The sequence below is a fragment of the Rosa rugosa genome, chromosome 3 (genome assembly GCF_958449725.1).
Source record: "Rosa rugosa chromosome 3, drRosRugo1.1, whole genome shotgun sequence".
NCBI lineage: Eukaryota > Viridiplantae > Streptophyta > Magnoliopsida > Rosales > Rosaceae > Rosa > Rosa rugosa.
In genome coordinates, this window is record NC_084822.1 from 770,813 (window position 1) to 791,064 (window position 20,252).

A 20,252-nucleotide genomic window follows, 5' to 3' on the forward strand; every position below is an offset into this window, starting at 1 on the left:
ACATGAATTAACGACAATCATGCACACCACTTGTATTTGTTGGTTCTCTTTCAAGAAATATTCGGAGTATGTCAAATCTTTATTTTCTCTAAATTATTTTGAAATAAATTTTTCAAACAAATTTATCAGGACATTTCTATCTCTTACAATTATGTTATTCCTCGTAACAGTGCTTTTGATTTTTGCTTTGATAGCCAAAAACACCTTATTCTTTCTTGAAACCATGAATGCAAATTCTGATCATTAGCCAATGGCTGCAGTTGCAAGAATTTTCTTTTATTTACGGTTAAAAGTAAAAAAAAAAAAAAAAATTTATTTTCAAATTAATAAATTTTGTTTTTGATGATCGACATTAAATAATTTATGAACAACAAGGACATTAAATAATTTATGTACTTTGTCAGTAATGAGCTGTAATCGCATATGATTGCCGTTTGCCTCTGGGGAAATCTAGTGTGAAGTACGTGTCACTGCCACTCTGTTCCCTACACGTATACAATTAATGACTCATTCCCATCAAGCTGTACATTGTCTTCCGTCTTAAGAAAACCGCTGCCGACGTCTGACACCTGTCTTCCCCGACGGCGACGGATCGCCGTTGCTCTCTGCGATCTCAACCTACTTCACCAAATTCAAAAACCCTTCAGGAAGGTCAGTTCTTCTCGTTTCTGTCTTTTACAGTCGAGTCATTTTTGCTTTTCACTATTTGTTTGCTGTGAAAAGTGAAAAGTCATCTTCTTTCCCTTCAATTTCTCCTCGATGGTTAAATGTTAGTGTTTCCTCTCTTCTGGGTTTTCTCAGTTGACCACAGTTTCTCTGGGTTTCCATTTCCGAATGTTTATCTGAATCAACAACGAAAACCCAATTGCTTTCAGATCTGTTCTTCAAGTCTGGACTAATCTCGGCTCTTAAAAACGGTCAAAGTCTGAATCTTTCAGCTTAGAAAGAGGTAGAGTTTACTATTTAATGATGCTTCTCACTTTCTTTATACATATTTCAGTGGCAAGCTTCAGAAACTGTGACCCTGTATGTATGTGCTTCATTGAAACAATATGCTCTCTTTTCATTTACTTTTAGGATAGTCTGATTACATAACATGTCAAGTTTAAGATGACATATGCTCCAATGCTATTGTAGATGACTGTATGTTGCAATAATTATCAATTTCAGTTGTTTATGGCTTGGAAATCATTCTCAATTAGTCGATAGAAAGCTTTAAGATGAACTTAAGTTACTAACATAGTGAGTAGGCAAAAAGTATGAATTTATAGTACATTAGGATTATGTGGCGTGTATGGTTTTAATGCTCATGCATTGTTATTTGAATTTTGAATCCGTGCATAGGCTTTTCTTCTACCATCAATACCAAAGATTAGGGGGAAGAAAATTGATTTAGGTATATTGTTTTTTCCTCTTGAAGACAATTGAATGTGTTTGTTGCTCATTCTCACCGTGTATCAGGGAGTAGTTCCATTTTCCAGATTGAAGTGGGATGGATATACACAGAGGAAGCAAGGAGCATGCTTCGTCAGACTCCCTTTTACAATGGGGCCAATGGCAACTGCTTGATTCTATCCTCCCAACCGGTGGTTTTGCACATTCCTTTGGGCTTGAGGCTGCAATCCAAGCTCGCATAGTCTCTGGTCCTGAAGATCTCCAAACTTTTGTAATTCATCATTTAGAGAATACTGCAAGCTTACTCCTTCCTTTTGTGTATTCTACAACAATATCGCCTGATTTGGAGAGTTTGCGTAGACATGACAAGATATTGGACGCAATGCTGACTAATGAAGTGGGTAGAAAGGCATCAATTGCACAAGGGTCTGCGCTGATGCGAGTGGCTGCTGCTGTTTATTCAGAAATACCATCTCTTAAATCTATGAGGGAAACTTCTTTGAGTAATGGGGTTGTTTCTTTTCACCATGCTCCTATATTTGGGCTTATATGTGGATTGCTTGGGTTGGATAGCAGTACTTCTCAAAGAGCTTTCATGTTTATCACAATGAGAGATGTTATTTCTGCTGCAACAAGGCTGAATTTGGTCGGACCCCTTGGTGCGGCTGTTCTGCAACATCATATTGCTCCTATCTCTGAAGCTATACTGAATCAATGGAAGGACCGTCCCGTTGAGGAAGCATGCCAAACTGTTCCTTTGCTTGATATCGTGCAGGGTTGTCATAGCTACCTGTTCTCTAGACTGTTCTGTTCTTGAAGGCCAAAATAGACTCATCAACTGATGGAAGGTTTTGATAATACCTCTCCCTTGTTGTGTATGTGTATCTTCCCAAGGTGAATGGATTTTCCTTTGGAAGTAATTGTATTAGTTATACAAACTGTATAACTAGAAACTTTTTGTTACTATATGTAGAACCATATTCAGCTTTTTTTTTTTGTGCTGCTTTTTGTTTATGTGTTGTCAATTCTAAAAGTGTTTCTACTGTGATTCATTATTTTCCAGGATGACACAACGGCTTCCCTATAGATGGTATGGCTATCTGACTTCCGCCAATGAAATTTCTGCTGTTTAGGCTTCTCAAAAAACACACATGATACCCATGCAAAAGTTTCAGACTTTTAGCACAGTGAGCTCTTTCAATGATATTAAATTTGAATGCTTGTACTATTTGGAGAATGACATTATAATTATTTGTTTCAATCCTTTTGTATATGGCGATCAATTGGCATGATATTTGCTAGAATCTCTTAGCTGGTAGCAGGTCTTGTTAGAATCATGTTTCGCAGCAATAGGAATATTAGTAGTAGTTTTGCTATTTTTCAAGTTCTAAAGTACTTGGACCCCAATAGGCCGACTCTCCTTAAGAACTCAAGTCTTTTATCCAATTTGGCAGGATATAATTGCTGAGTCATATGGCGAATTGTGTATTTTTCGACGATTCCAAGTTCTTTCAACCATTTATTCTTAGGTTTCCCTTTCTGTGATTACAGAAATGGTATATTTTTAAGCATTTAACCAAAATCATAGATTCAGTGGTTACTGTCACACACCTCTATGCATCTGGTAGTTGTACCAAGTTTATCATCATGAACCAGTTGGTATGAGATCCCAATATCTTTGCCTTGATACCTGTATAATGGAGTCGTTTGGTAAACTTCTTGGTACCTGTACAATTGCTATGGACATAATTATCTCTTTATCTCTGACTTGTTTTTGGCTGCTTCTAATATGTCCCTTGTCAATTAGAGTTAAGGTTGGCTTCTTTACATGTCAGATATAGTTAATAGTTGTGTACCTATGTCATAGACACTCAGCTACACATTCTGTCACTGTCCTGTTAGTGTTAAGGTTGTGTGCGTAGGGTACAGCTAAACAACCTGAGTCAGAGTAAATAGGGTACAGCTAAACAACCTGAGTCAGAGTAAAAGCCCATGTCCAGAAACTTTACCTGACATATCTGAGCAAGAGCTGCATTACTCAAGGCTGTTTTGAGCAAATGCCTTGTGAGAGAATTAAAGTGGGGTGGCAATATTCATCTGCCACTAAACAGCTAAAGGGTTGCCTTTGAAAGTGGCTTTAAAACTAGAAGCGCTCTGAAAATGTTACATCTTAGGTATGGTATTCAATATTTCATGATTTCAATCAACCACTTGGAAGGTGCCTATATAGATAGAACCAACCCTGCATAATTGCATACCTTTTCCATTGACTCTAATCAGTTCTGAACGTGTTTGAAACTATCATCTGTTTTGCAGTTTGCTGGTTGGCTGAGCAATATCTTATGAATGTAAACTCCAGTTGGCATACTTAATTAAGTGATTAAATTTAAGTCAACAGATCTCAAAACAATAATACTCAATATTTTATTTGGAAGGTGCCTAAAAGCAATATCTTTATTCTTTTTGACTAAAGCATGAACTCTTCTAATAGATGAAAACTGTATTTCTCTCTCTCTCCCCCCGCCTCCCCCCCCCCCAAAATCTCTATCTCTATGATGAAAATTGGCATCCCAGAGCCCAAAAATTGTGCTTAAAAGAAATTGCAGTAGTAACTGTACATTTCCTTTCCTCATCCTCAAATTGGCCTTTAGCAGTGTTGTATATATGTCGTCAACAGCCTCTTCTTCTTCAACTCCTCGTCGATGGAAGTATGATGTTTTTCTTAGTTTCAGAGGAGAAGATACCCGCTTGAATTTTGTGGACCATCTGTATGCTGCATTAGGTCAGAAAGGAATTGTCACCTTTAGAGATGACAAAAGTCTTGAGAGAGGAAAATCCATTTCGTCAGAACTTCTTAAAGCAATTGAGGAGTCAAAATTTGCTCTCGTCATTCTTTCACCAAACTATGCCTCTTCTTCATGGTGCTTAGATGAGCTTTTGAAAATTATTCAATGCAGAGAAGAAATGGGGCAACAAGTCATGCCAGTGTTCTACCAAGTGGATCCATCTCATGTGCGGAAGAACAAGGGATATTTTTTGCAGGCCTTTACAGAACACGAAGAAGTTCATTGGGAGAACAGGGATAAAGTAAGGAAGTGGAGGGCTGCTTTGACAGGCGTGGCCAATCTTTCTGGGTGGGATTTGAGGAACATGTAAGCGTTATCTCCTTCATATCTTAATAAATTTGCTGCTTTAAGATAAAAAAATGTCGTTAGAAGTTGGGATAACCCATCCTTGGCTAAGGGTGTTGAATCAGGATCAACCAAGCTTGCACATGCCTCCTTGTACTACATCTCGGTTATACTGTAAATCAGATCAATCTGATAAGAAAACTGAGAAACAGATTAGCTTTTTTTCATTTATACTTCATGTTTCGTTGCTTGAATGTTACATGCTAGCTCATTATTTTATTTCTTATTCTTCTCAGGCATGAGGCAAAAGCTATCAGGAGTATTGTTAAAGATATACTAAATAAATCACAGTATTCATCTACAAGCGTTTACAAGGGCATGGTAGGAATGGATGTCCGTGTTGATGATTTACTGAGAAATCACATTCGTCCACATTTTGATGACGTGCGCATGATAGGGATCCATGGAATGCGGGGAATAGGTAAGACGGCAATTGCCCGAGCTCTTTATGATCAACTTCGTCAAGATTTTGACAGTAGCTGTGAGCCTTCCAATGTTAGAGAAGTGTTTAGCAAAGGTGGTATATATCCTTCACAGTATGAAATTAGTGACTGTTTTGACCATTGCTGCTTTCTTTCCAACGTTAGAGAAATCTCTAAAAAAGATGGTCTAGTTTCTCTGCAAGAAAAACTTCTTTCCAGAGTCTTGAGGGCAACAATTAGGAACATAGAGGATGAATATGCTGGAGCTAATATGATACAAAGACGATTAGGTAAATTAAGGGTGCTGGTTGTTATTGATGATGTGGATCAAGTGGCACAATTAGAATGTTTGGCTGGAAATCATGACTGGTTCGGTCCGGGAAGTAGAATTATCATAACCAGCGCTGATGTTCATTTGCTGAATTGTGTGGATACTCTATACGAGGCTGCTGTGTTAACCCATGATGAAGCTCTTCAACTTTTGAGTTTAAAGGCTTTTAAGAAAAACCCCCCGCCTGAAGATTACTTGGAGCTATGCAACAATATTTTAGGGTATGCTCATGGGCTTCCATTAGCTCTTGTGGTTATAGGTCCATTTCTATGTGGTAGATTGATCAATGAATGGAAGAGTGCAATCGATAGGCTCAGGAATAAACCAGAAACTAGCATCATTGATGTGCTTCAGATAAGTTTTGATGGGCTAAGGGAAACAGAAAAAGAATTTTTCCTACATGTCGCTTGCTTTTATGTGGGGAAGGATAGGGATCGTGTATCAGAAATACTAGATTATTGTCAGCTTTACCCTGACATTGGTTTAAGTGTTCTTGCTGATAAATCTCTCATTACTATTTCCAACAACAAACTATCGATGCATGCTTTGCTACAAGAAATGGGCTGGGAGATAGTTCGTAGGGAGTCGCCCAAACCAGGCAAGCGTAGTAGATTATGGTCTCATGAAGACATCCACAATATGCTGAAAAAAAATGAGGTAAGAGTTCAATTTTGTGGAAAAGATAAGCCTATGCACATTCTATTCATTCAAATAATCTTCATAGGTCCACCGTTACTTTCTTTTCATTGTGCACATCACATATTATTCTTGTGTTTCATAATTAGGCAACAGAAGCAGTTCAAGGCATGGTAATGGACTTGCCTAAACTAGAAGTGGCTAATTGGAACCCCGAAGCCTTCTCAAAGTTGTCTGAGCTTAACTTTCTCCAAATCCGTAATGTTGAACTTCCCAATGGCCTCACTTACCTTTCTAATTCCTTGAGACTCCTCGAATGGAGTGGGTACCCCTTAAGATCTCTGCCACAAAATTTTGAAGCAGATGAACTCATTGAACTTAATTTGTGCCACAGCAAAATTGAACATCTTTGGGAGGGAACAAAGGTATGACTATTAGTTATAGTTCTACTTTTTTATTGTTTCTTTGTAGAAGGATGATTGTCTTTTTTGTGTGGCGGCTCACAGTTTGATTTGATTATATACATTGAACAGTGTTTTGACAAGTTGAAGTTCATCAAACTCTGCCATTCTCAGAACATTTTCCAGACCCCAGACCTCACAGGCGCTTGCAGTCTTGAGTGTCTAGATCTTGAAGGATGTAAGAACTTGGTAAAAATCCATCCATCCATTGCAGTTCTCAAAAAGCTTATTGTCCTGAATCTTAAAGACTGTGGGAGTCTGGAGAGTCTACTAGATAGAATTGAAATGGAGTCTCTTAAAACTCTTATTCTTTCTGGGTGTTCCAATATCAAGAAGATTCCTGAGTTTAGCAGAAATATGGAGTGTTTGTCAGAGCTGTATCTAGATAGGACTGCCATTGAAAAACTGCCTGACTCAATCCAGTACCTATGTGGCCTGTCTTTCTTGGATCTAAGCAACTGCAAGAATCTTTTTTGTCTCCCAAGTACCATTAATAGATTGACAAGTCTTCAAAATATTAATCTTTCAGGATGCCAGAAGCTAGGGGGACTGGATAAAAGTGCGCGGGAGTTGGATTTTTTGCCGGCAAATGTTGCAACTATAACTCCTGTAACAGAATTACCATCATCGGTCTTCAGCATTTCAGATCTTGTTAAAGATTCAAGTTCTCGTGGATGTGAAGTTGTTCATGAATCATCATTCGAGTTTTTGCCTTCTGGATTGATGCAAACAGTGTACGAAGAGCCAATGAGTTTCCGGTTGTCTTTATCTGGTCTGGGTAATTTAACAGATCTGAACATAAGTGACTGCAATCTTGATGATAGAGCATTTGTCAACAACTTTGGCTGGTTGCCCTGTTTAGTGGCATTAAATCTGAGTGGAAATGATTTTGTTAAGCTTCCTCCAACCATCAGATGGCTTGATAAGCTTGAGAACGTCAACTTGGAGAACTGCAAAAGACTTGAAGACTTGTCAAATCTTCCATCAAATAGGAAGTTGGATGTAAGAGCTAGTGGTTGCTCTTCATTGAGAATTTTGTTTGACATATCCAATTACAACAGACTGGAGGAATCATATTTCAGTTTCATCAACTGCTTTAAGCTAAATGAAGACCGAGGCTGCAGTAATATAGCATTTGAAATGCTGAAGATAGTCCTTCATCAGGTGCTTCCTCATTTCTTCAAGTCATCGATCTAGTTTTTGTGTTTTTGGTACATTATGAATTAACATTCTAATTTTTATATATGTCTCAGGCTATTTACACCACGAAGGAAACATTTCAAATTGTATTTCCTGGAAGTGAAATTCCTCGGTGGTTCAGACATCGAAGTCTTAGTGGTTCATTGGGTGTATACATACTACCTCCACGTCCATATTCCAGTAGGTTTATGGGATTTGCCTTGTGTGCTGTTTTTGTAATCAATGATGAGCGCCATCAGGTTGATGAACTTGGCATCCATCACTTCAAGACTTTTAAAGCTACGCATAATCTAGTCTGTTACCTGAAACTCAATGGAAAAGAACTAGAAGTATGTGGCAGACAGCCGGCTTTTCGGTTTAGTGAAGAATTTTGCCAGGTTGAGTCTGATCACCGTTGGGTATTCTATGTATCCTCGGATAAATATTTCGGTATTGAAGAGCATGACAGATGCTCTCAGATTGAACTGTTATTTGAAGCCAGAGGGCGAGGTTTGAAGGTGAAGGCGTGCGGGCTCCGTTTGATATTTGAACAAGATGTGCACGAGTTGATGAAGGGATGTAGACACACACAAGCTTACGGACGGCACGGATACGTACGGAGATATGGATGTAATTGTTGGGAGGATGGCTATTTATATTCTTTTTTTTTGAAATAGGCTATAGCTTAGAATTGTACTCTCCACTGATAGTCTAATTATGGCTATTTATATTCTATAAAAGTTGCTGTGTGTCCGGAACAGGACTTTTTGTTCACCGACCTCGACCCAGAAAGAAACATGTCATGATGCTGTGAGTTGGTAACAAGACGCTGTCGTTTGCTTTTCTTTACATTTCATATGATAAAAGTGTTTCAGTCTCAACTGTGCTAGTTGCAGGGCAATGCTGAGAACATGTTGTATTTGGTTTGAAAGACCAGAATAGCTATAGCCTTCCGTCTAGATATCTCAGACTACAGAAACTCCAAGGACTAATTATCACTTCCACTACAATATTTTTACAGTAACTACATATTATGTTATGAAGAGACAATTATGCCCTTATCTTTTGGAGAAATTCCTTATTTGGCCTGCGGGCTGAATAATGCTTTGTTTTTTTCTTGCCTATTACTGACAAACATTAAGAGGTGCTTCTATAAAGTGAGGATAAACACGTACACTACTCTTTTGTCTGCAAACCCAACGTATTCCTTTGCTATGTTCAAGCTGGGATGGGAGGATAAACACGTACACGTACACGTACACTACCATGATTCATTCATGGTATTTCCAAAGGACCAAAAGCATAATTGTTTCACGATCTCCTTCAACGTTGAACCATTATTTATCCATCAAAATCTACGAAAGAAAGTGAAAATTTAATAATTGAGAACCAAATCCTGATTTTGAAACCTAAATCTTTTGCAAATTATTATGAAATACTGAGAATTATTCTGGAACTTTTCTTCAGCGAAAAAATATTTGGGTGACAAATTGTTTTTTTTTTTTTCCATTTTATTTCTTTTTGTTCAAGGAAATCCCGATTATGTGTCTGGCCCAAACTCTAAGTTACTTGACCTAGTGGTAATAGGATTTAATTAGAAGGATCTAGAATCCTAATCAATGTAGAATTACTTTCCTTGTATGATTGAGATTCTATGCATTGTAATCCTCTATATAAAGAGGCCCCTATTATCAATGAGTATACACAACAAATTCCTCTCAATTTCAGTTTCTCTACAACACGTTATCAGCACGAAGCCCTAACCCTGAAAACCCTAATTTCGTAACCTTCGAAATCCTGCAACCACCACCCCACATATCGAAGCCCTAGTCCCAAGGAGCCCAGAACCGGCGGCAGAACCACCGGAACCGGCGGCAGAACCACCGGAACCGGCGGCAGAACCACCGGAACCGGCCGGAATCAACCTGAACCGGCCGTCGGAAAAACTGAACCGGCCTCTGCCTCCTGTGCCTGGCCCCTGCAGTCCCTGCCGAGAAGCTGCGCGCATCTGCCGAGGAGCTGCCGAGAGCCTGCGCGCATCTGTCGAGTAGCTGCCGAGAGCCTGCGCACATCTGCCGAGCCCCTGTCGAGATCTGCCGAAGCATCCGCAAGACCTGCCGAGAGAGACAGGACCCACCCCGGATTTCATCCTGAAATCCGAAGTGGCCCTGCGGGGCCCACCTTAGAAGAAATTCTACCAAAAATTTGGCAGAACTTCCCCTAAAATGGGCTACCCAAAACCTGTAGAAAGCATTTACACTTCTAAATCAAATCATCCTTATACTTCTGGAGCCACCCTGCTCCCCAAATCAACATCAGTCTCCAATTCACAAAACACACATCTCAACTCGAGTAGCATAAATCCCATAGGTAATCAGAGCAATTCTAACAGAAATGTATAAGAGGAAAACCTAATTCAAAGGCAGATGCGGAAGCCATGCTGATGACTATGCCTCGACTCCGTGTACGCCCAACCTCAACCAATTCGCCTGCAAACTGGGCATTTGAAACCGAAGGGCCCAGGGGAAAGTACATAAAATACGTTAGCGTGAGTGGACAAAATAAACAATTTTTTTAAACCAAATGGATTTTTATACTTTCCCACATTTATTTCCTTAAAACTCTCGATGCATGCAACGATTTAGAAAACAATTCACAAGAAGCTCTTCTCAAGAAATGGGCTAGTCACAAATAACCACCCAGAAGAATTTACATTCCGATGCTTGAGAAATAGGACCAGCCCCACTGGTTAACGGAAAACGGACTAGCCCCGCTAGTCAAAAAAAACAACAATAAAAGGATACGGGGAAGAGAGTTCACCATACGGGAATGGAGCCTCTCAGGCTCTACCTACCCTCGACTGCCACTCACACATAGATTGTGCGAGGAGGAGAACTAATAACCTCTACTTCCACTCACACATAGATTGTGCGAGGAGGAGAACATTACCTCGACTGCCACCCACGTGAGGAGGAGAATAAGCTACCTCAACTGCCACTCACAAACACAAAGTAAGTGAGGAGGAGACCTAATCACATGACCCGAGTATGGTGAGGAAAAACAATCGAAAACCAGTAAATCCATAAAGCTTCCCCATATATCTCACGAGATAAAATCAATGTATTCAACGACGTGACCCCGCACGCCAAGATTACTCTCAAACTCAAAATAAATAAGTGAGAAATAATAATAAATCGACGGCGTGTCCCACACGCCAAAATATTCTCAAATCCGTAACCAAAACCGGAAATTAGTAAAAGCAAATCCCATTTCCAACAAAAATCTCTCAATATTTCCAAGAAACAAACCAAATCCAAAATCATTAATTAGGCACTCCCAATGCCAAAACCGAAAGTCGAAAAATAAATGAGAAAAATCCAACTCCATCGAAACTCATCTTGAAAATCTTCCAGGAGCTTAAATCGGCGATTAGAAATATACTTAATTCCGGAAATTACCTCAGAAATAAGTAATTCGTCAAATAACATTATAAATCATAACCAACCTTTGAACTCATTATTGAAAGCAAAACCACGATATAAATCGAAATCAAATTCCGAAAATTAATTCATTTGCTCAAAATGTAATATGAATAAAACTAGAGCATTATTTAAGAAAATAAATGCATGCATCAATATTTAAAAATAAAAGTCCACTCACAGTACTATTCCGACGATCACGCATTTGTGTTCCGTCATCGAGCAATAGCTCGGTACGTCGTCCTGTACACAATTATATTCCGTGAATAATTATTCAACAATTTAATACGATTCCTAAAATCAAATCCTTACAATTACATCTCCCATTCTCCTCGGATTCAGCCCAAATAATACCACTAATACCAATTCGTTAATTTAAAGGTTCCAAGGCAGAACCGAGAGATATCCGACGGTCGGATTCTCGTAATTCGATAATTGAAACCCTAAACTTCAAAAATTCATAATTAATTCCAAGCTTCTCCAAAATTCACCAAACTTCACATATATGCTCTATGATAATTATAGAATTTAACTAGCTAAAAATTGAAATTAAAAAGCTACCCTAGCCGCCGCTACAGCCGCCCACAGTGGCGGCGCCGCCGCCACTGCCACCAACTCCAGTGGACACCAAAATTTGACAGCGGCACCTACTCAACACACTGATTAATTTTCTCAACTACAACACATCCCAATTTTACCTTTAAACAGTCGAAATCAATTGGTGAAGAAAACCCAGAAATTTAAGAACCCTAGGTTTTCAATTCTGCCTCTACACTTCAAATCTTGATTCGAGGCTAGGGGCAAAATGATCTCCGTGGAAAACCCAAGCTTCGACGGCAAGATGGTGACCGGAGGTGGCCGAAGTCGCCGGAAATCGACAAAAGTACCCAACTGCCACCGTAGCTTCCTCCGCTCCAAATCGAGGTTCTCCGGCCAAATCGTCGTGAAATACCTCCACAGACGTGACAAGGGGAAGAAACCGAGCTTGGGGGTGGCCGGATTGTGTCTTGGGTCGGCCGGAGGAGGAAGAAACCGGAGGGGGAAGAAATCGGCCGAGAGGGGAGAAAGAGTCGGGGAGAGAGAAAGAGAGAACTTACCCGGTTGGGTAGGTTTCAAATATAGAAATCTACCAACAGTAAATTCTCATATATACATATAACTTACCATGAACAGTAATTTCTACATTTTCGCTTATAACATTCGCATACGAGCTCCGATTTTTACGTACCACATATGCACGCGCTCGGTTTAACGTCCTCTACGACTTCCATGAAGAACATTTTCCCAAAATTTGACCCGAACAAAAAGTCAACTTTTAGGACCACTAAACTACCAAATTAGAGTGAAAAGCGAAAGTAATTGTTGTTTACCGTCCAAATGACTAGTAACCGGATAAGTGACGATACGGGATGTTACATTCTCCCCTCCTTATAAAAATTTCGCCCTCGAAATTTCATGCCGGTTAGAACGGAAAAAGGCACATCATTTAATTCCAAAAATACCACAATCTCGAAACTTATCACTCTTCCCATAATTTAAGCTTTCCTTTTCGTAACCTCAAATCGGCAATCAACAAAAACTCTGATGATCTCCACTAGCCCTACATAGAATATTTCCACCCAACTGTATGACAAAACCTCACAACTACACCATTACAGATACAACATTGTTGAAAGTTCCCAACTCTGTATATACCATATTCCTTAATGGACTACAATGTTTCCAACACTAGTTAATACTCCAAATCTGGTTCAAGAATTAATCAACTAGAAAAGAATTTCAATACTTGAAATGAACAATTCGTAAACTGAAACCTTGTCCGTCACAATAATTCAATCGATTCCATAGTAACCCCGCTGAACTTAACCATCCCACAAGAAAAGTTTACCTCCATTCGTGATTGAAAAACCTTATGTTCAAAGAAACCCGTAAATGATTCGAATATGTGAGCAGGAACACATGGTAGAATTTCGAGAATAAAGACTTATGGTTAAACCGAGGTCGGTGACTGGAATGAATCATACTTTGAGTACCACATAATGGAAAATTGACTAGCGTGTCAAGGGGAACGAGATATTGATGCAACAACTTATAACACATGCAAGAACAACTTCTTTCATAATCCCCAAAACTTATCGCAGGAAGGCCCCATCCGATGCCGCCGGAATCTCAAAACTTGTCGACTCTCCTTTGGTTAAGTTTTCTTTTACCACCTCAGATCAACTACTTTAACAGCCAATAGACTCTCCGACAACCCAACAACACAAATAAAAATAAAACATGCTCATAACCCCGAATTAACAACACCCAAGTCGAAGCACATGCCTTGCCTAATAATGTAGCAACATAATCTCACAAGTACCTGAATTTCGGCGTCAAGAAATTCGTGTCCGTTAATAGCCCAAATGACGCAAGGTATCGGCATCACAAACCATTCGGTTGGAACAGCAGCATTCACAAAATTCTCATATAACTCGTACGGGGATTTGTGAGAAAGTCCAACCGCTAATAAAACACCATAAGATATTCGCAGATTCCCCACAAGTCTAAAACTACCAATTTCCTTAACCACCACAGGACCACACTTTCATTTTGTCCGTTTGTGCCTAGATTTCTGGTCAAATGTCGTTTATGTAAATATCCCACAGTTGCCAAAAGTAACATACGATAACCTCGATTAAACCGATAAGTTCCTATTCAAATAGTTTCTTTGGCTGCCACAAGGCGTTACACCTTGAGTACCACACACCCATTCATGTTTAAATTTCTGTACAAGACTACCACAAAGTAGTCAATTCTTTCTCCCTTGCATGGCTCAAAGTCGATATTCCCAAGCGTCATTGTCTTCACTGACTGAGGATGAAGTAGCTAGAAATCCACTTTCTAATAATCAAACTTTGCTTTGACCTTCCAATGGTCCAATCAATATTAAGAGATTTCACAATTCTACAAGGAAAGACCCTTTTCAAGAGAACACTAGACGAAACACAATCCCACGAAATTTAAAAACTTAGGCTCTCGTGAGTAAGAAACAGAGGTTTTCAAATTCAGTTAATATTTCTAATATAAAACTGCTTAGCTCAAAATGGAACATAATCTCGAGGAATGTTCTGGCACTTAAGATTTAGTCCCCCTCAATTTATGCTCATAGTTCGATCTTGATATATATATGCAAACACTTTTATGCCAACCTCATATTTTCCGTCCGCACAATTCTGCTAATTCTCGTGCTTTGGTGACCATATGTCAATTATACGAATCCCCTTCCTAAATTCTCGATTAAGGGTCACTACAGGGCAGAAATGTTAATCAAGGTAAGAATCACAATTCAGCAGACTTACCTATTTCCACATATACTAACACCAGTGTAGAAAGAACTCATTCAATTTTTTCCCAAAACAACAACCATCATTTACTAGGTCTTTCTCGAACTAGTTGCTGGAGAGAAACGAAGGACGCTCGTCCAACCTTGTATCAATTAAGACAACACCCGAATCTAAAAGTGATCTTACAGCATGACGATCCGATTCCTCAAATTAATCGTCCAATATGCTGAATTATTTCATTAGAAAGGCAAACCTCAATAAGTTTCATGCAATATAATTAAACATACTGATCAATTCTTTAACTTCATATATTTCCCGACTTCAAAGATTTCCGGAACCAACTAGAAAACTCATTTCCATAAAAGTTACTCCACTAACAATGTTTATAAAGTCACTACCAAACTGTCGCTCAAAAGTTCCACCAAAACCTATCACAATTAATCTCCAAGACTTCACTAATCACAACTCGAATCATATTCCGTAACACAAAGTAATCCCACTCGAAATACTACAAATATCTGGCGATGTCACCTTAAAAAAATTCTCTGATATTACATTCCACCATCCCAATAAACATATAAATAAAAGGGCACTTGTCGGCACGATATTACATACTAAATGTTGATTCTAATTCTACTAGTTAGAAATATGGACCGAAGTCATAACTTTATAGTAAACTTTAATCATTTCCTCGATTCCTCAAATTTCCAACACATATTACCTTCAAACCCGCCCTTTATCCGTTTTCCCATACATTTGACCACTTATAAATCAAAGTATCTAGAATTCACATTCTTTTAATCCAAACAAAGCTATCAATTGTTTCAGTCAGGTCAACAACCCAAAATAACTTATCCCACTTATAATCTCCTATCTACTGTTATCACCTCCACTCCTTATTTACCATCATCAGTGACCACAGTCACTAGAAAACATGGCATCCAGCTATACAACTCAGAATATTTATTCAATTTTCCTCCGCTGTCTACCAAAAGGTAATACGTTCACAATTCCCACATAAATTGTCCAATTGAAGAAATTCCAGTCCAGATTTACCTACAATCGGTTTCTTGCACTAAGAATCTCAAGGGACCTCCCATTAACTTCCCATAGTATTTTATAAACTGCTCTACAATCAATCACCTCACAACACACGTTTGCTTAAACTTGGTTCCAAACAGAACCACCATAATTACCAATTCTATTTCCACCAACAATCATGATTTTGAATCAATTACAGTCTCTAAGGATAGGTCAAACCGTAGTTGCTCGTTTCCAGAAATGAAACACACCATCAAACTCCAGTCTCGTACCCTAAACCATGTTCCAATAATCCATTGACATCGAGGAAAAGTTACTCGCAACATTTCCTCGAATCACATTTCATAGCACAACACAACTAGGTAGAGTGCTCTTACCCTACCACAACCGGACAAGTATAAGACATGAAGACAATCCGATACACAGTGAAGTTCCTATGAGGTCGGCGTACACGAGGCATAGTACTTGAAGGAAATACCCACTAGACATGTACCTTACACACTTGATGAATACCACAGCACCGAAGAGTACACGATGGGGAACCGCTGCAGTCGGGCCATCACTCGGGAGGTACTGGGCAACACCTAGCATATAAGGTAACAGAATAGAAACGAGTCTACAGAATCTGACAACCAAATGCTCTGATACCAACAGACAGGACCCACCCCGGATTTCACCCTGAAATCCGAAGTGGCCCTGCGGGGCCCACCTTAGAAGAAATTCTACCAAAAATTTGGCAGAACTTCCCCTAAAATGGGCTACCCAAAACCTGTAGAAAACATTTACACTTCTAAATCAAATCATCCTTATACTTCTGGAGCCACCCTGCTCCCCAAATCAACATCAGTCTCCAATTCACAAAACACACATCTCAACTCGAGTAGCATAAATCCCATAGGTAATCAGAGCAATTCTAACAGAAATGTATAAGAGGAAAACCTAATTCAAAGGCAGATGCGGAAGCCATGCTGATGACTATGCCTCGACTCCGTGTACGCCCAACCTCAACCAATTCGCCTGCAAACTGGGCATTTGAAACCGAAGGGCCCAGGGGAAAGTACATAAAATACGTTAGCGTGAGTGGACAAAATAAACAATTTTTTTAAACCAAATGGATTTTTATACTTTCCCACATTTATTTCCTTAAAACTCTCGATGCATGCAATGATTTAGAAAACAATTCACAAGAAGCTCTTCTCAAGAAATGGGCTAGTCACAAATAACCACCCAGAAGAATTTACATTCCGATGCTTGAGAAATAGGACCAGCCCCACTGGTTAACGGAAAACGGACTAGCCCCGCTAGTCAAAAAAAACAACAATAAAAGGATACGGGGAAGAGAGTTCACCATACGGGAATGGAGCCTCTCAGGCTCTACCTACCCTCGACTGCCACTCACACATAGATTGTGCGAGGAGGAGAACTAATAACCTCTACTTCCACTCACACATAGATTGTGCGAGGAGGAGAACATTACCTCGACTGCCACCCACGTGAGGAGGAGAATAAGCTACCTCAACTGCCACTCACAAACACAAAGTAAGTGAGGAGGAGACCTAATCACATGACCCGAGTATGGTGAGGAAAAACAATCGAAAACCAGTAAATCCATAAAGCTTCCCCATATATCTCACGAGATAAAATCAATGTATTCAACGACGTGACCCCGCACGCCAAGATTACTCTCAAACTCAAAATAAATAAGTGAGAAATAATAATAAATCGACGGCGTGTCCCACACGCCAAAATATTCTCAAATCCGTAACCAAAACCGGAAATTAGTAAAAGCAAATCCCATTTCCAACAAAAATCTCTCAATATTTCCAAGAAACAAACCAAATCCAAAATCATTAATTAGGCACTCCCAATGCCAAAACCGAAAGTCGAAAAATAAATGAGAAAAATCCAACTCCATCGAAACTCATCATGAAAATCTTCCAGGAGCTTAAATCGGCGATTAGAAATATACTTAATTCCGGAAATTACCTCAGAAATAAGTAATTCGTCAAATAACATTATAAATCATAACCAACCTTTGAACTCATTATTGAAAGCAAAACCACGATATAAATCGAAATCAAATTCCGAAAATTAATTCATTTGCTCAAAATGTAATATGAATAAAACTAGAGCATTATTTAAGAAAATAAATGCATGCATCAATATTTAAAAATAAAAGTCCACTCACAGTACTATTCCGACGATCACGCATTTGTGTTCCGTCATCGAGCAATAGCTCGGTACGTCGTCCTGTACACAATTATATTCCGTGAATAATTATTCAACAATTTAATACGATTCCTAAAATCAAATCCTTACAATTACATCTCCCATTCTCCTCGGATTCAGCCCAAATAATACCACTAATACCAATTCGTTAATTTAAAGGTTCCAAGGCAGAACCGAGAGATATCCGACGGTCGGATTCTCGTAATTCGATAATTGAAACCCTAAACTTCAAAAATTCATAATTAATTCCAAGCTTCTCCAAAATTCACCAAACTTCACATATATGCTCTATGATAATTATAGAATTTAACTAGCTAAAAATTGAAATTAAAAAGCTACCCTAGCCGCCGCTACAGCCGCCCACAGTGGCGGCGCCGCCGCCACTGCCACCAACTCCAGTGGACACCAAAATTTGACAGCGGCACCTACTCAACACACTGATTAATTTTCTCAACTACAACACATCCCAATTTTACCTTTAAACAGTCGAAATCAATTGGTGAAGAAAACCCAGAAATTTAAGAACCCTAGGTTTTCAATTCTGCCTCTACACTTCAAATCTTGATTCGAGGCTAGGGGCAAAATGATCTCCGTGGAAAACCCAAGCTTCGACGGCAAGATGGTGACCGGAGGTGGCCGAAGTCGCCGGAAATCGACAAAAGTACCCAACTGCCACCGTAGCTTCCTCCGCTCCAAATCGAGGTTCTCCGGCCAAATCGTCGTGAAATACCTCCACAGACGTGACAAGGGGAAGAAACCGAGCTTGGGGGTGGCCGGATTGTGTCTTGGGTCGGCCGGAGGAGGAAGAAACCGGAGGGGGAAGAAATCGGCCGAGAGGGGAGAAAGAGTCGGGGAGAGAGAAAGAGAGAACTTACCCGGTTGGGTAGGTTTCAAATATAGAAATCTACCAACAGTAAATTCTCATATATACATATAACTTACCATGAACAGTAATTTCTACATTTTCGCTTATAACATTCGCATACGAGCTCCGATTTTTACGTACCACATATGCACGCGCTCGGTTTAACGTCCTCTACGACTTCCATGAAGAACATTTTCCCAAAATTTGACCCGAACAAAAAGTCAACTTTTAGGACCACTAAACTACCAAATTAGAGTGAAAAGCGAAAGTAATTGTTGTTTACCGTCCAAATGACTAGTAACCGGATAAGTGACGATACGGGATGTTACAGAGAGCCCTGCGCGCATCTGCCGAGAACCCTGCGCACCTGCCGAGAAGCTGCCGAGAGCCCTGCGCGCACCTGCCGAGAGCCCTGCGCACCTGCCGACAGCCTTCCGCACACCTGCCGAGCAGCTGCCGAACCCCTGCCGATATCTGCCGAGAGCCCCTGCAGCAGCCCTGCACAAGCCTGCAGCAGCCCTGCACAAGCCTGCAGCAGCCCTGCACAAGCCTGCAGCAGCCCTGCACAAGCCTACAGCAGCCCCCTGCACCGCCCTGCCTAGCTCCGGCCACCACCTCCTGCCACCAGTTTCCGGCCATTTTTCCGGTGACCTCCGGTGACCCCTTTTCCGGCCATCTACAGTGACTTTTCCGATCAAATTTTCTGGCCAATTTTCAAGGTAAACTTTTCTGAAAGTTCCCGTTTTTGAAGTTTCTTTTCATTCTTTTCTTCTTTTCTCGGGGACTTGCAACCTCCCTTCTTCTACCCCCCTTTCTTCTTCATAGGGGAGACCAAAAGCCGAACTGTGGGGGTTCGTGCTCACTCCAAGCTTAGAGCTTGTAGAGTCCTCCAAACTTAGAGTTTGTTGAGAAGAAAAACGATCGACCACATACATCATTGTTTCGATCTAATCCAACCCCTCTTGGAATCCAATTTCTTGGAAGCGACTACGCTCGGAAATTCCTAATTTCTTGGAAGCGATTACGCTCAGGAATTTTATATGTTTTCGTGGTAGCTTTTTCCGCTCCGAAACTAACCCTTTTTCCTTGTTCTCTTTCAAGATGAGTAACCTGAACAAATTGGACTTTGCTCCATTGGGAACAACTGGCTCTGGATATCACAGGTGGGTTCGTGATGTCCACCAGTATCTCAAGGCCGATGGAATTCTGGATACGATTCTCGAGCCTAGCCAGGACGTGCTAACTGTTGAGCAAGCTCAAGCTTTGGAAGCAAATAGAGCAGCCTTAGAGGCAAATAAGGCGAAAGCCATCATCCTAATGACTCGTCACATGGATGATTCGCTCCAGTACGTGTGTATGAATGAAGAAGACCCCAGAAGACTGTGGGTCTCACTCAAAGAAAGATTTGGCAACGTCTGTGACTCCTTCCTTGCTTCCTGACCTAGAAGTGAGATGGTATAACCTCCGCTCCTATGATTTCAAGTCAGTCCTTGACTATAACTCGGAAGCACTTCGCATTAAATCCTTAATGGAATTCTGTGATAAAGAGATCACAAATGCGATGTTGATTGAGAAGCCTCTCTCTACCTTCCCCGTCTCTGCATTGATGGTTGCTAAGAACTATAGAATCGATATTGCTGCAGGACGGATCACAAGGTTTCATGAGCTCATTGGAGCTATGAATGTCGCTGAAAAGC

At 40.1% G+C, this 20,252-nt stretch overlaps 2 protein-coding genes across 6 annotated transcripts; both read left to right on the forward strand.

Moving 5' to 3' along the window:
* The first annotated feature begins 480 nt into the window (after positions 1–480).
* Positions 481–2,666, forward strand: LOC133736804 (urease accessory protein F-like). Of its 5 annotated transcripts, none has more exons than XR_009859732.1 (4): positions 483–651; positions 802–949; positions 1,462–2,289; positions 2,459–2,666. XR_009859732.1 is itself a non-coding variant. In XM_062164403.1 (2 exons), the coding sequence occupies exon 2, from the start codon at positions 1,493–1,495 to the stop codon at positions 2,210–2,212; it is 720 nt and encodes a 239-aa protein (XP_062020387.1). In that variant the 5' UTR covers positions 658–949; positions 1,462–1,492; the 3' UTR covers positions 2,213–2,385. The 5 variants fall into 5 exon arrangements, 1 of the variants encoding a protein (XP_062020387.1); XR_009859733.1 differs by having other exon boundaries at positions 876–949; XR_009859734.1 differs by lacking the exon at positions 802–949 and having other exon boundaries at positions 481–651.
* On the forward strand, positions 2,472–8,464 carry LOC133736803 (TMV resistance protein N-like). Its single transcript, XM_062164402.1, has 6 exons — positions 2,472–2,582; positions 3,712–4,547; positions 4,823–5,996; positions 6,125–6,400; positions 6,509–7,600; positions 7,690–8,464. Exons 2-6 carry the CDS (start codon positions 4,060–4,062, stop codon positions 8,290–8,292), a joined length of 3,633 nt encoding a protein of 1,210 aa, XP_062020386.1. The 5' UTR covers positions 2,472–2,582; positions 3,712–4,059; the 3' UTR covers positions 8,293–8,464.
* Positions 8,465–20,252: the final 11,788 nt, after the last annotated feature.

Coding starts and splice junctions, on each gene's coding strand:
- LOC133736804 (XM_062164403.1), top strand. CDS start 1,493: ATGGATATACACAGAGGAAGCAAGGAGCATGCTTCGTCAGACTCCCTT.
- LOC133736803 (XM_062164402.1), top strand. CDS start 4,060: ATGTCGTCAACAGCCTCTTCTTCTTCAACTCCTCGTCGATGGAAGTAT. Junction 6,401..6,508: donor ATCTTTGGGAGGGAACAAAG/GTATGACTATTA, acceptor TACATTGAACAG/TGTTTTGACAAGTTGAAGTT. Junction 7,601..7,689: donor TGAAGATAGTCCTTCATCAG/GTGCTTCCTCAT, acceptor TATATGTCTCAG/GCTATTTACACCACGAAGGA.